At 36.9% G+C, this 16,900-nt stretch overlaps 1 protein-coding gene across 1 annotated transcript in view; it reads left to right on the top strand.

The window, feature by feature from the left end:
* Positions 1-546: 546 nt before the first annotated feature.
* Positions 547-16,900, top strand: part of COL28A1 (collagen type XXVIII alpha 1 chain) — a gene marked incomplete at both ends in the record, with an annotated part of 152,881 nt that continues 136,527 nt past the window's right edge. Inside the window, 7 exons of the mRNA XM_080701208.1 lie at positions 547-670; positions 1,451-2,007; positions 9,138-9,158; positions 10,906-10,962; positions 12,529-12,582; positions 14,826-14,867; positions 16,856-16,882. Of these exons, the coding sequence (XP_080557334.1) occupies positions 547-670; positions 1,451-2,007; positions 9,138-9,158; positions 10,906-10,962; positions 12,529-12,582; positions 14,826-14,867; positions 16,856-16,882 (882 nt within the window). The remainder of the gene's footprint in view (positions 671-1,450; positions 2,008-9,137; positions 9,159-10,905; positions 10,963-12,528; positions 12,583-14,825; positions 14,868-16,855; positions 16,883-16,900) is intronic.

Here is a 16,900-nt window from a genome sequence, read left to right as displayed (position 1 = left end):
TTTGACTTGACTTCTGGACTCACTGAAGCTGTGTGTATAATAGTAGGATTGAAATGGTAGTGGTTCTCTATAATCCTGAAAAATATTGGCTTTCATAGGAAGCAGTTACAATGAAAATGAATGAAGCAACCATCTGGCAATTTAATACACTCGGAAACATCTGGAAATGTCAAAGCAGATACTGTGATTGAACCATAGTCACCATAAAACTTGGGAACGAAATCATATATGGCTTTTCCAAATCTTGCTTCCCATTTTATATTGAAAATTTAAGGCCACTTGGATACAGCTATTTGAATATATAGAAATGTTTACTAATAATTATTTGGCCATAGTGCCATGGTTTACTTGGATTATAAACATTTAATATCTCAATGTGAATGTCTAGAAATGTTATTAAAAATCCTTTCTCCAGTCATGTGCCAGCTTTTGACTCTGTGAGCTTGAAATAAAAAGATAGCAAACTCTATTTTTTTTAAAGTATTTATAGCTAATTTTTCTATTTCAGATTGCTACCAGACAGATGAATTTTCACCATCAACCATAATGCGGAACAGATATGTTGCCTTCTGCCTCTTGTTTTTGCCAGCTTTTATGAGTCAAACAGTATATGGACAAAGAAAAAAAGGACCAAAGTCAAATTTACTTACAGGGAAAAATGACTTCCAGGGTAAAAAAGTTTGTTTTTTGCTGTTAATTTTTAGTTTTAGCTGTTAAAACCATGGTATTATTTTTTTCTAAATAACATTTGGTATAAATAGCAAATCACGTGTATGTACAACATGTAAAATTCTACTTTGATATAATTGCATTATGATAGTAATATACCTTACATACTTAGAGTACATGGGAGTTTTTAGAGCACTTGTGCATTTATTATCTCACTTGAGCCTCATTTGCAAGATAGGCAAGATAGAGACAGCCATGGTCATATTATAGACAAAAAACTGAAATTCAGAGAGGTTAAGTGGTACATTCAAGATCGTAGGCAAATTAACTGCTAAGAAACACACCTAGGATTCAAAGGTATGCTCTCTGTTGGGAGCTTCTTTCCCCTTTGTTATTGGTATGATGGACATAGTTATTTTTCTTCTTGATTTCAAGAAAGTTAAAAACAACAGCCAGCCCTGGTGATACACACACCTATAATCTCAGTATTTGGGAGGCTGAAATAGGAGGATTTTAGGTTCAAGGCTAGCCTCAGCAACTTAACAAAACCCTATTTCCAAATGTATTTTAATTTATATCAGTTTTATATCATTTATTATATTATTTATATCCTTACAAATTCATGTCATTATTATATTATTTATATCATTTATTTCAGTTTTTCTTTATGTGTTTTGGGATTCTGATTTTAGACTTATGGGCATTTATAATTATTTTCTGTTTCTTACCTATTGACCCTTTTTATGAAATGCTTTTTTTTCCTCTTTTTGTTCTATTTCAGACTCTTTGTGCTTCATAGATGTTGTTTTCATCGTAGACAGCTCTGAAAGTTCCAAAATCGTCCTCTTTGATAAACAGAAAGATTTTGTGAATAGCCTGAGTGACAAAATCTTCCAACTGACCCCGGGTCGCTACTTGAAATATGACATCAAATTGGCAGCCCTTCAGTTTAGCAGCTCTGTTCAGATTGACCCGCCATTTTCTTCTTGGAAGGACCTTCAGACATTTAAGCAGAGGGCCAAGTCTATGAATTTCATTGGGCAAGGTACCTTCTCTTACTATGCGATTTCCAATGCCACAAGGCTTCTTAAGAAAGAAGGACGTAAAGATGGTGTGAAAGTGGCTTTGCTGATGACTGATGGCATTGACCATCCAAAAAATCCAGATGTTCAGAGTGTTTCTGAAGATGCTAGAATTTCAGGAATATCATTCATCACCATCGGACTTTCCACCATAGTTAATGAAGCCAAACTTCGTTTGATATCTGGGGATGCAGCCAGTGAACCCATTCTGCTGTTGAGTGATCCAGCCCTTGTAGATAAAATTCGGGATCGTTTGGTAGGTACCTAAGGGGTTGGCTATATATTTCTCAACATAATGTTGATATCTTGATCATATATTCTATAAGAGTGAATACTAGGTCAGATGGGTGAAAAAATATATGTATTTCCCCTGAAAATGAAGAGAAGAATCTTCCTGAAACCTCTCTCAAATTCCTTGATAATTTACACCAAGCAATCAGAAAAGTATGAGGTTCATTCCTTGAACTTGCATTCCTAACTTTATTGTTAGTCCTGAGGATTTGGGAAGGCTTAACTTTTGTATCACACACTGCAGGCTCCTGTTTATACAGCCTAAGATCTCAGGCTGACTTCTATTTATTTTGTGGTCAACTTGTGGTCTGCTATATTCATTCTGACTATCTTCTCCCATTCCTCACCTGCAGAACTATTTTCGACTCTGTCTTACCTCTGGCTGCAATTAGACTACTTAAGTAAAGTTCAGAGACTTCCAATTTTTAAAATTATCTCATTGTTTCTTAGATGTTAACACACTCATCCAATTTGAAATCCCCTGCAACCTGCAGTCAACCCATAATTCCTCCCATCAGATCAAGGAACCCCGCCTGATTGGTCTGGGGAGCTGCTTCAATGCGTCTCTGTATTGGTTGACAGCTGTGTGTGAGAGCCTTTGCTTGCTGCTTTGGAAAGCACAAGACAAAGCAATCAAAATGAAATCCCTCTTCACAACAGTTCTCAAAGAGAAAACTCCTGGAGATAAATTGGTTGATGTGTCAAGTGTTAAAAATCGATTTTCTTAAAACACTGATTTCTTTGATTTCCTGAGGAGGCAAGGCAGCCGTGTCCTTTAGCTGCTGAGCATTTCATTTAGGTATTTTCTCTGAGTTGCAAAGAAAATTGAGGCCCTACTACAAAGATTGTCTTGATGTTTTTGTCCCTTCCCTCAATCCTTTTTCCAACATTCCTCTTATCGTTTGAGTTACAGTTGTTTTCAGCATGCAACCTGAATTTTTCTTACCCAAACATGACCATGTATCGAGTGCTCTCCATGTATTAGGCATTGTTCTGAACACTTCACATATTTTACTTATTGTTTGACACAATCTTATGATGTATGCCCTGTTATTATCATCTATTAGTTTATAGTTGAAAATATAGGCCAGCCAGATCCCAGAGTGTATTTGCTTAAACTCTGTGTAAAGGCATATTCAGAGAAAGAATAGTCATTGTTTTTAAAAGTTTTTCCAATTATAACGGCCCTTAAACAGCAACATCCTATGTTCTAGCCTTTTCTCTCTGAGGATTGACAGCATGTGGGAGAACTCTGCCTAGGCCCAAGACAGAGGTGATGGACCAGCCCCATGGTGCTGGGGGTAAAGTGCTCGTTCTGAGCATCCCTTTCACATGAAAGAGAAATTTGCCATAGCTTTAGGACAGCCCTGATTGTGCCTGTGGTTAAATCTGCCCTCACCACTCAACTCTAAAGAAGGTTCCAGCACAGACAGAGGAGATCCATGGGGCTGTGAATATGAGTGGCCCATAGTTGCTTCATTGTGTTTATCCTGAGTATGAGAATAGCCTCCTCTAGAAGATAAGGGCAGGAGGCTCCTTGTTTGACCAGATGTGTAGGCTCAGGATGACCCTCCTCCCTCCTGTCACACTCCTCCTGAGAGCTCCTGTGGAACTGAGGACACGGGCTGCTGGCAGAAGACCAGAGGTAGGGTGTTGCTCTTCCTTAGCAGCCTGTGATTTCTTCTCCTGTGTTCAGATGAAAGTTCAGTGCATAAGACTCTTCTTTAAAAAAGGTGCTGCTCTCAAGCACTTCCTGAGTCCACAGTGTGCTTATTAGGCTCTTCAAAGGATACACTGAAATCCAATGTCTCTAAGTGTCACCATTTATGCAGTAGGACTTGACTCTTGATCAGATCATTAGAAAAAAATTTCCTCTAGTCTATATCGATTACATTTTTAGTTGAAGTTTTTAACTTGTAATTTTGAAATCATCATAGAGTTTTAAAAGTAGGCTAGTTAGGTATAATTTTAAGTACAAAACTGCATCTACTTACAGTGCATAATTCTATTAGTTTTGACAGGTGTATACATTCATGAAACCACAAACACAATTAAAATTCGGAACATTTCCATCACTCTCAATGTTTCCTTGTGTCTCTTTGTAATGTGCCCCTCTCTTACTCCTGAGCTACAGATCTGATTTTTGTCAGGCACTTTTTAGAATTTTATATAAGTAAACTCATATAGTGTATGCTCATTTTGTTCCAGGCTTCTTTTACCCAGCATAATCATTTTGAAATTAATATGAAGAGGTTTTTTGGAGATCACCAGTGTGTTCCTTTTTATTGCAGAGTAGGTTTTAGTTGAATTTAATAGACATAATTGTCAGGGATAAATAGATTTTGCAAAAGCCAAGAAAAATCACAGAATCATTGTACATCACTTAATATCTCTAGTAGAAAGTAGCATGTAAGAGTCACATGAAAACATTTTAGCTCTGAATTACCCAAGAGAGATGTGGTGATTCTTAATTGAAGGGGATATATAAAATATTTTATCATTAATTTGTTATGATTTACATAATAGTATTGAAAAATAAGAAACAAATTCAAACCAATGTCCCAGATATAGTAGTTGGTCTTTAGATGAATAAGAGAGAATATGTGAAAATTTTAAAAAGTTTCCTTTATCAACCTTAGTGTACATATTCAAAAAAAGCCTTTATGGGAATAAAGCTTGTGGAAAATTGGTATTGGTCTCTTTTTTCTGGGAGTTTATTAAGAAAAACATAAATTTAAGCTATTCCATCCCTTACGTAAATGATTAATTTGTTATTTTTAAATCATCTGTAGAATCATAGGCTTTATTTATTAATTATGGTTCACTTCCTATTTTTCAACAATCCATTTATTTAGAACCTTATTTCTGTTTTATGTTTGAGATTTTTTTGTATGTGTGGCAATGGGGATTGAACCCAGAGCATTGTACCTCTGAGGTTCATCCCCAGCCCTATTTTTTTTTTTTTTTTGAAACAAGTTCTCACTAAGTTGACGAGGATCTCACTAAGTTGACGAGGATCTCACTAAGTACTTTAGGCTGGCAGCAAACCTGTGATCCTCTGGTCTCAGCCTCCCAAGTACTGGGTTTACAGGCGTCCTCCACCATGCCAGGCTTATTTCAGATTTTATAGTAACAATTTTGCTAGCATAATAATCTGCCAGTGTTATTTTCTTGGTCATTGAGTGTTATTCTTGTCTACTATGTCCTTTATTCTCATCCCATGTGCTATGAGGCTAATAACTTTGTCCACTCTTCACCTTTCCTCCATCTTTCTCATAGCAATGAGCTTGTATTCCTTTACAAAATTGGCAATTTCCTCTTAGCCTTCTCCTTCCACACATATACCATCATCAAAATCCAAATTAATTAATAAAATGTACATCTGTATTTTCCTCTAGTGATGGTCTTTCTCTATTTTTCTTTCTTATTGAAATATAATATCCACCTAGACCATAAATGAGTGTGCCCTTCCCTCTGGCTTTGACCATGAGCTCTCTTGCAGTTCTCGCAGCCGCTCTCTGCCTTCTTGGAGGCTTTCCCTCCTTCCTGGGGCCTCCAGCTCCATCCACGTGGGCCCTCTGTCCACCCGTTAAATGTCCCTCCTCACTGCCCCCTTTGTCTTATTGCCCACACTAGTCTTTATGACTGTTTTCCTCATCAGCTTTGACCTATAGAACAGCATGCCATCAATGGGTTGGTCCTTCACATTCCTCTTTTCAAAATCATCCAGAAACCCCACCTATTCCAAGAAACTTTGGTGTTACTGCCCCCTCCTCCCCCCGTCCTGGACCTCCTTCCCACACTGTTTGCTGTGTGCTGTCCTCTGTCCCGGGGGATTATAGACTATAAGTGCCCTTAGGGATGAGGCTTTGTTCTTTGTTTAAAACAGTCTTATCTATTGTTTAGTTTGGGGTCCATTTTTGTTTCCATAGAGATATAAATTCCACCAAACACATAATCAAATGAGTTTCCAACATAGTTTTTTTCTTTTGTGTTGTTATGGTTTTAAGCCTTATGGCACATACTTTTAAAGAATAAGATGGGAAGATGGCAAGATAGAAATTGATTTCTCACACAAAGCTCTGGTTTGATCCTCAGTACTGGAGAGAGAGAGAGAGAGAGAGAGAGAGAGAGAGAGAGAGAGAGAGAGAGAGAGAGAGAGAAGAGGGAGGTTGGGTTCTAAAAGAGCTGAGAAAAGAATAAGAGTAAAATTACAGATTATTTCAACTGCTGAATGGTATTTTTACTTATTGAACTAGTCTACTAATGAACAGTTTAATGATTTCAATTTTTCACTATTGAAAACAATGCTAAAATGTACAGTGCAAAAATTTCACTACCATATATATGAAAGAGATGGCCGAATATAAGGTAAGCACAAGGATTTTTTGGTAGCCTGGAGATAAGATATATACATTTTCAGTTTTGTTGGCACAGGCTAAGGTTCTACAAGGGAAAATGTCAGTGTATCTTAGTTCCCATTTTTCTACATGACCTACTGTCTCTTAAAGATACAAGAATCTCGCTGGGCGTGGTGGCCCATGCTTGTAATCTTCATGCTTGGGAGGCGGAAACAGGAGGATTGCACAGGTTCGAAGCCAACCTTGCTTGCTTAAGAGACCCTGTTTCCAAATAAAATATAAAATAGGTATGGGAGTATAGCCCGGAGGTAGAAGGATTCTATCCCCAGTTCCACCAAAACAAAAACAAAAACAAAAACAAACAACAACAACAACAACAACAACAACAACAAAACAAGTATCTCAGCTAGGTGCAGTGACACACACCTGTCATTCCAGTACTTGGGAGACTGAGACAGGAGGACAGCAATTCAAGGCCAGCCTCAGTAACTTAATGAAACCTTGTTTCAAAATAAAAAAATAAAAGATGTACGGGAGTGTAGTTTGGAGGTAGAATGCCCCTGTGTTCAATCCCCAGTTTAATTTACATGATTAATAAATTAAAATTATTTGGTTGGGGATGGTAATAGATGAGACTCTAAGTTTTGGAGAGAGCATCTATGGCCAGAGTTTTATAGCTCCTGAGACCATGTGGTCAAAATTTCCCTTTTTAGAATATGGGACGAAATAGAAATGAAAACTCAGATGATAATTCCCAGCCTAATTTTCCCTCACCATTAAATCATTAAAGCCACTGAAAGTATTTTACCTCTTTCTTATTAATTTGAATAGAAATAAAGACAAAGTAAAAACAAAATGAAAGGGATATAGAGAGTCTTCCACGAGGTGCAGACTCTGATTTATCTTTGATTTCCTCATTAGATTCTTCATTTTTAATATCTTACAACACTCCAGTGTTTTCCCTTTAGTTTTCCTTTTTATCATCTCTAAATTACTTTCACATTCAATCAAAAGGCACTGGTTTGGCACATAATTTCCATCTTAAGAAAGCACCAATCCTATCTGTTGACACAGGCGAATTTCTTGCCGATGCTTTTCTTTCTACTAGCCCCTCAGTGTGTTCTTAGTCACCTACCAGGCTGGAGGCTGGTGGTGAGGCCCAGGTTATGACCCAAATAGGATCATGGCTCTTCTGTCAAATTATGAATTTAAAGTAGTTTTGAAAAACATTTTGGCGGTCGGATGTGGTGTCACACACTTGTAATCCCAATAGTTGGGAGGCTGAGACAGGAGAATCGCATAGGTTCAAAGCCAGCCTCAGCCACTTGGTAAGGCTCTCAGTAACTTAGTAAGACCCTGTTTCCAAATAAAATATAAAATAGGTCAGGGCTGTAGCCTGGAGGTAGAAGGTCCCTGGGTTCCAGCCCCACTACCACAAAAAAACGAAAAGAAAAGAAAAAGAAAAAGAATAGAAAAGAAAAACATTCTGACTAATTCCGTGTGGGTAAGTATGAGGTGGCAGTGCAGATTATCAGGGGTCTCAGCCCAAGTGTGTGACCTCCACCAAGTCACAATATTGCGGCACCACATCCTTTGTGTAAAGAGGCTGAGCTGGGCATGGCGGCGCACGCTTGTAATCCCAGTACTTGGGAGTTTGAGACAGGAGGATCACAGGTTCGTGGCCAACCTCTGCTACTTAGTGAGGCCATTTACAACTCTGTGAGGCCCTGTTTAAAAAAAAAAATAGGACTGGGGGTGTAGCTCAGATGTAGACTGCCCCTGGGTTCCATCCCCAGTACTGCAAAAAAAGAAGAAGAAGAAGAAGAAGAAGAAGAAAAAAAGCAAGGCCTCACTGCCTCACTAAAAGTATATGTAATGATATATTTCACAGTGACTATTTTTAATTATGAAAGATATATTATTTCATCATCTAATTTTCCCCCTAAGTCACTAATCTATAAGTGTAGGTTTTCTTTTATGTAAGTGATACATATTGCTATGAACTATTCAAATTCTCTACAAAATATTATTCTTAATACTGCTAAATTTAAAAGTTTAATCTTATTTTTACGTTGAACATGTATACAAAAAGTATCATATTTAAGGGTTTTAGTTTTAAGTAGAAAACCCTTTCTCCTGGTGATCATAGTAAAATAAATCTTTGACTTTCCATAATCCAGATCATCTCAAAAACTGCAGTCAGCCTTCCTAATTTTTTCTTTTTAAGGTTTAATGCAATTATCTAAGGTCCATTGCTATTTCATTAAGTCATGACTTAACATTAATATTTTAATGCCAAAAATATGTGCATATGTGTATGGGGATGGAAAAATAGCAGAGAAGCAAATACACAATTATCTATTCAGCCTCAATCTTTGTAAGTAAAAGAATGAACTTACTAAGACTGATTAAGCTTATAGCTAAGTTATGGGGATTATAAAGCTGATCAAAGAGACAAAAGATAAAACACAGGATGCAATAGGATAAAGTTCCTAGAAAATATAGAGCAATGTTTAATGTTAGTGCCCTTCATGTCTCTTATTATTACATGGTTGAGAGTGCTCTTTGGGTGGTTGGCTGGTAGGCTTTATTGCTTTTACAAGGTTAAAAAGGCTGAATTGCTATTCTACTTGGAAATTGCATATCCCATAGGGAATAATTAAGACTAATAAGAATTTGGAAGCAGAAGCATTAATTGAGTTAATGTTTCATTCTTTTCCCCTCCTCCTCCTAGGATATCTTATTTGAAAAGAAGGTAAGCACCACATGCTTTGAATACTATGAATTACTCTGAAAGCTGGCATTATAAAATCAGCATTCTAATTCACAGTAGAAGACAAGGTGTGACTAAATAAAAGCTCTTAATTCTCTTAAAAATGAGCCACTCTCTTTTGAAGCAGCTATCTGATTTTTCCTTAATGCTACTATATCCACCTTAGGTTGGAAAATTTACAAGTATGTGATATTTTATGTAATTCAAAAGGTGATTTTAGGAATCAGTGATAACTGAATGTCATGGTTATTGCTTATTCTGACATGGCTCCTACATTTTAAGTGTATCTCTGACATTAGCCACTCATGAGGGACCCCACTGAGGAGGTGTCCTGGTGTGGATGAGAGACAGGCTAGTGCTGAGACAGAGCTCAGGGGCGCCTCCTGCTGCCTGCTGGTTGACCTTAGGTTCATTCTCTTTCCTGTTGTGAAGAAAAAGGAGCCTGATGATGACAATCTGAGCACAGGGCAAAGGATGCCAGCCAATAGCAATAGATTGGAGAGGACTTAGCACAATAAATGACTATGAGTTTGCTGAGGACTGCTGAACTAGATAGGCATTTCTTAAAGAGTTTGGAACATCTGAACTTCGTTTAATAAGCTGCTTATTTAACATCAGGACATTTGTTAAGTATTATTGTCTAAAATAATAGAAGTCAACCAAACCTTATAAGCATCAGGCTTCATTAATTATACATAGTCAGATTATTTTACCATTATTTTATGTACTACTAGGAAAGAAAAAAATCTTGCCACCGAACCTGTATACAAATGCCTTCTCATCAACTACAATTTCTATTTTACACTTATGACTGGAGTCTCTTTAGATTTATTTAGATAAAGGTTTTTAAATCCTGCATTATTTTGTGCTAACATGGAAGGAGAAATAATAAAAGCAAAGTAAATTGTTTATTTCTAAAACTTCACATCAGAATTGAAATCTTCTAGATCACTCATCGTGTGGGTTGGTGATGCCCTTGTTTTTCCCTTGTGCCTCCTCAGTGCACTGTTAGAACCATTGGTCATGGCCTAGTGCAGAGTGTGCTGGCTTTGTCTTCTGTTGCCTTTTATAGGCTTTGAAGTGTCTGTGCCGAAAACAACTTTTTGTTTTGGACTTTTTGTTATGTTTGGCCCTGTTAGCTAATTCTGATTTCAGAGATGTCAAAATGAGAAAAATGGTATATGTTAAATATTTTCTTTGGAGGTCAAATTATTCATTTAATATTTGTATATGATTAAACTTTCGGCTAAGGATATTGCTCAGCGATAGAGTGCTTGCTTGGAATGCATGAGACCCTGGGTCCAATCCCCAGCGACACACACACACACACACACACACACACACACGCACACACACACACACACATATACACATAAACTTCAGCATGTTTTCATATTAATGATCTTTGCTATGTTCTATAGAAAAGTAAGATCAAATATTCCAAAACTCCACTGAAAATATTTATTTTCCTATTTTAGCTTGCATATATTACATATATATTTTAAATAGAATATCTATTTTATATAACTAGGGAAAATCTTAATAATAATTTGGTAGCTGGCTCTTACTGAGTTTTCCTGGAATAATTTAATAGAGCCAAATCTCCATAAATGTATAAGGTAAGCTTTCTTCAAGGGAGTGTTCTGTTTAGTTGTTTACTGGACAAAGTTTGAAGTGCTTTTCTTTCTCTATTTCTGTGTGCTAATATTGTATTTCATTATTGATTCAGTGTGAACGCAAGCTTTGTGAATGTGAGAAGGGGGATCCAGGCGATCCAGGGCCTCCTGTGAGTATATTTCTACTTTGAACTTGAGGCTGATGAAGACAATGATGGAACAATGAAAGACTTTTTGGTGTCATTCCTTTGATAATTGAGGATATTAATTTCTCAATAATAAGGTGAGAATATGACAAAGATAATACAAGTCATCATTGCTTTAGGAAAAAGCAAGTAACACAGTCCTCTCTGGAAGCTATTGCTTTCCCAGGGATCTAGTGATACAGTGGCAACACTTGGCCTCCTGGGGAGGAGGCTGGTTTGGACACTTGGAGATTAGGTGAATTCTTGGAAATGGAAGTTTTCATTCGGCAACTGAAGGTGAATGGTGGACTTTATTTTGATGATTCAATATAAGATCAGCCAAAGAGGAGTGCTGCTTCCTTTCTATTCTGTCCTAGCATCTGGTAGGCGTCGTGTTTGCACCTGGAAGGCATTTGAAATGACATCAGAACTACTGGAGATGCTGAACATTCTCTGACCAATGTCTTCAGAAAGCATCCAGGTTGCACATTCAGCATTTCAGTTATTCATATGATCACGAATCTTATCGTTGAGAGTTCAGAATCCCGGGGAGATGTTTCACAAGATGTATGGATAAGATTTTTGAAATAATGCTTGTGTTTGGAGGTGGGAAGGGGAATGTGTACTGTGAATGTATTGGAATAGGAAACATTTTACTTTGAGACTTGGGTCCAAAGCATATACTATAAACCAGTAAGCCAATCAAGGTATGAAAGAACAGAAATGTCTATTTGTCTGTATCTCCCCCCCCAAATATAAAGTTAGATATGTTATATGATGATATGGCAACTGTATAAGCTGATTTTTGGCTAAAGATATAACCTTTTGTGCCATATCAAGTCTTAGTTTATAATTACTACACCAAGAGATTTCCAGGAGAAGGGATATTCAATTGTGTTTTCAAATGAATAGTGATTGTAAGAAAGGTTATGATTGCTGAGCTAACCTGACAATGTTAGTCACTCATGTTTTAATAGGGGTAAAAAAAGAACTATGTCATTTAAGATTTATTGAGTATCTCTAAAACCAGTTCTTAGAAAAGCTTGAGAATATGGGGGGAAAAGTTTTCCTGGAACAAAATTGGAGAGCTCCCTTCTCCCATTCATTGAGATTGTCCCCTGGATACCAAAACTTCTTTGGCCAAAGGCAAGCAAAATAGCCTGTTTCTTTTCAAAGTGACTGTGGGTTAGAAGACTTTCGTGGTCCACAATGAGGAGAGGACAGGAGAAATCCTCCTGTTTGTTCAGACACTCTCTGAAATCTTCGAGTTTGATTTTGTTTGCAAAGCTGCTGAGAAATAATTGAGAAAGAAGTCATTTTGGGGAAGAGAAAGACATTATTCTCTTTTGAGCAAATCTAGAATCTGGTTTCAAGATAGAGCAGTTTTCCTAGTGTTATAAAGTACAGAAAAGACTTGAATCTCTGATTGAGGGTGAAGGTTTTACAGTCTTCCTGCATTTTGTGGGATGCAGTGGATCAGAAATTTAATATAAAGAACAGAAAACTAAAAGAACACTTGTTCAAAACAATCTCTTCTCCTCTTTCCTTCAGGGTACACATGGAAACCCAGGTATTAAAGGTGAGCGAGGACCCAAAGGAAACCCGGTAAATGATTACACAGCTTTCCTTTAAATCAGTGTATTTTCTTCTAGGCTTATTTAAAGAATAAAGATTAAGGAAACAAATAGCATTGTAGTTTATGGCGAGAATCTAATGACTTTTGTGAAAAATACAGAATGCTCACTTTCTGTGTTATCAATTTTGTTTGTATTTGCTTGAATTTATACGTTTTGAGTAACAAATGGAACATTAGTAAGTTTAGGCAACCTAGAGACATTGAATAAATAGAAATTATTACTTAAATAATAATGGTCCAAAATAATAAGGGCAGTGTTTCATGAACCACTAATACATACTTCTCATCAGATTAATATAGGCACTTAGGTTTTTTATGGATCCACATTATGAATAATTGACCTACAATGAAAATTGAAAAAGTACCAGATGGTTTCTCTGTCCTAGAGCATCTTCAGTTATTTATCCAATTCTTTTCTTTGTGTATCTATTGAAAAAATAATACTTTAAAAATTGTATATTTTTATCAAGTGTCCCAAGTTCAAAAAAGACAAAGAATTACAAGAGAGATTGATAAATATCACTATGTGAAAATTCAACGCAAAATTCTGTATAATAAAAATAATCAAAGTGAGGAAAACATAAGGGGCATTTTCATAAAAGACAATGGACATTGGTTTAATTTCTATAGTACACAAAGGCCTTATGAATTTCTGAGAAAGTACCAATTTAATAATTGAATGGGCAAAGGACACAACTTTCAAGAGAGGAAATAAAACCAGTAAAAAATAAATAAATAAAAACATTTAATTCAGACAGGTGTGGCAGCTCATGCTTGTAATCTTTGTACTTGGGAGGCTGAGACAGGAGGATTGTGGGTTCAAGGCTAGCCTTAGCTACTTAGTGAGGCCTCTCACAACATAGTGAGACCCTGTTTCAAAATAAAATAATAAAAATTGGCTGGGAGTATAGCTTGGAGGTAGAATGCCCTTGGGTTCAATCCTTAGTATTGCAAAAAAAATTTTTTTTTAAATTCTATTAGGTAATGAAAGAAATTTAAATAGAGACAAAGAGGTAACCTTTAACACTATTTACATTTTCAAAATTTTGGAATCCAGAGGGTTTCTTTTTAGAAACAGTTTTCTAATTCATATTGGTTATTTTTGTATGTTTTTCAAAAATTAAAAACATCATTTATAGCAATAAATACAGCACTTAAAATAATATAACTAGTGATAGTGATGTAGTGAAGATGGTGTGTTCTTCAATGCAAAGGTAACTTGGTACACGCATTCTGGAAAGCAATCAAGCAATACATAAGAGGCATTTAAATACTCAAATCTTAGCTGAGCATGGTGGCACATGCTTGTAATCCCAGTGTTCGTGAGGCTGAGACAGAAGGATCTTGGGTTTGCAGATAACCTCAGCTACTTAGGCCCTCTGCAACTCAGTGAGACCTTGTTTCAAAATAAAGAATACAAACAGGGCTTGGTGTAGCTTGAAGGTAGAGTGTCCCTGGGTTCCACCCCCAGTCCTTAAAAAAAAAACTCAGATTTAACTCAACCCTGTTTCTGACAATATTTCTTGGAAAGTAATGAAAAATATAATGATAGTGGTGTGCATGCCAAAAAAAGGAATTAATAGCATTCTTTGGTTATTGTAGCGCGCGCGCGCATGCGCGCGCGCGCACACACACACACACACACACACACACACACACACATACACACTCTCATACACACACATACCACCTTATGTATCTTATGTATGTCTGAATTAATGCCATTATACCTTTTTTTTGTTGTGTTAAATGCCTGTAAAAGTCAACATTCACATTTCATTTGGTTTGTTAATTTTGAGCCCCGTAATTTATTTCCCTGAGTCTTCCTGAAATCAAGAAATTGCTCTTGAGGACATTTGGGAAAACATTCCACAGCCCCTTGGAGAAAACCCAGGGTTTGCGGCCCCGAGCAAACACAATGCTATATTTGAAGAAAAATGGCCACGTTGCTAAATTGGGATGTGGCCCAAGCTGTGCACGTGTCGCTGGATTCTGCATCCTGCACATCTGGCTTCATTTCCAAAGGGCAAAGTTTTCTGAGCTGTGATTTTCCTCTCTAGATCGTATGGTGAAAATGCCATTGGTAAAGAGAAGATTTTTTCCTGAACTGGGCTAATCTATTAGTCAGGGACTTCTGAATGACACATTTTATTGAGCAAACAGTAACTCTGGAAGCCTTTGAAATTTTGACTGAGTTTCTTGTTTGTCATAGGGTGATGCTCAAAAAGGAGAAACTGGAGAAAGAGGCCCTGGGGTATGTACACAAATGGAATGCTTTCCTGAGAAAGTGATCCCAGGTCGCTCACTTTCTGTGGTTGACCTCTCTGACCCCATGCAGTGCAAGTGCAAAACTGACTTCTACCTGCCTGTGCTCTCCATGGCTCAGGCAGGCGATCAGACATACATGATGTTAGAAGTGGAAATGTGGAGAAGATACTCTGCTCAACAGGAGTGATGATGAGACCAGGGGTGTTGAACCCCATGAAACTCTCTGTCGTTTAACTGAACATCGGTGAAAGGCCCAAGTGAGAAAAGCATTTTGCTCTACTGCTCGTGGTTTTTTTTTTTTTTTTCATGATAAATACTGTTAGGATTTTAAGAGCATAAGAATGACATCGTCTGAACTCTGCTTTTGTCAATCCCATCTGTAGACAAACTAACATTTATTATTCTAGTTGATTTCTTAACTTCACAATTAGAAGAGAGTAGAGACTGCTTGGGAAATAGTTATAGTAGGGTTCTTATCTTGCATTTTTCTGGGCATTGCAGGAAGGGTAGCAAGTGGCAGAGAAGTGTAAAATGAAAATAGAAAGGCATGTTATGCTGTGCTTTTCTTGAATAGAAGACCTGGACTCGGTCCGAGGAATTAAAAAACTTTTTTCTCTTTTTTAAATTAATGTTGTGAAAGAATCTGATAGAAAGCAGGGGAATGGCAATAGGAATTCATTCAGAAATCTGCTTATTTATTCAGGAAACATTTCTTTGGGATCTTCTAGACAGAAGCGTGGTAGTAAGCAAAAATAAAACTAAAGAATTTAAATTTTTATAAGTTTGATATCTCATAGGAAAGTTGCAGACCAGAATATCAACATATTACAAAACATAGGACAAAATTTTGTTGTCTGACTCACATATAACTGTAATAATAGCTGCATATGGCATTGATTTTACCAGCTCGATTTATTTATTTTTCTTTATTTTTCTTTTTTGGTGGTACTGGGGGTGGAACCCAGAGGCTTTCTACTTCTGGGCTATTCTCCCATACCTATTTTATACTTTATTTGGAAACAGGGTCTCACTAAGTTGCTGAGAGCTTCACTAAGTAGCTGAGGCTGGCTTCGAACCTGTGCGATCCTCCTGTCTCAGCCTCCCAAGCACAGGGATTACAAGTGTGCACCACCACACCTGGCTTCACCAGCTCGATTTAAATATCTCTTTTGATTCTATTTTCACATTTGAAAAAGAATTATATGAAAGAAACATATAATCCATTTGGAAAAGACTTGCTGTTGCTTAGAGTTGGTTACTTCCCGGTGTGTATAATATTCAGTACTGTGTAGAGGGCTATCGGCAGCGAGAGGCACAATGGTGCCGGCTGTGGAGGATTCCCAGGAGTGACTCAGAAGACAGCAGGAGTGCTGGCCCCTTATTTAGCATGTGATAAAAGACAATTACTTAAAGGCCACTAACTTATTAGGGCTGATGGAGGAGCCATTCATTTTTTTTTTTTTTGATGTTATGTATTCTAGACCAAATCTGAGAGGAGAGCTATAATAGCCACAGGTATTTACCTGTATTGTAAAGACCATGTATCTCAGCTCATTTTCAAAGCCAATTTCTTTAACAGGCTCTGTGAAACATTCTCAGGTGCAATAGTTCACAGCTTAAAAGTCAATATAACAAGTTTGAAAGGAACATTATGGGTCATCATGTCTACAATGAATATCAGTGTACCTTCTCCTCTTCAGTTTGGGGCCAAAGGGTAAGAAATTGAGGTTGAAAAAAATACTTAAAACTGAGAATAGAATGTAATGGGAAATATAGGTTCTTTTTTTCTCCTTAGTAAATGGACATTCTCCAAGTGTAAAATTAGTGAAGTAGCTTACATTTATATGATCTTACTTTCCAAGGCTGTATAGATGTGTCTTCACTATACCTTATAAATGCAAAATAGCTAATACATCCTAAGTCTGCTTTATAACATCATATTTTACTTTTGCATTTCTTCTGTTTTTTAATTAGGGAATTCCTGGGTACAAGGGTGATAAGGTAAGTTGGTTACAACAA

The sequence above is a fragment of the Muscardinus avellanarius genome (assembly GCF_963383645.1).
Source record: "Muscardinus avellanarius genome assembly, chromosome: 9".
In the NCBI taxonomy this organism is placed as follows: domain Eukaryota; kingdom Metazoa; phylum Chordata; class Mammalia; order Rodentia; family Gliridae; genus Muscardinus; species Muscardinus avellanarius.
Note: the sequence above shows the minus strand (reverse complement) of the source record. Positions and strands in the feature narration are given on the sequence as shown.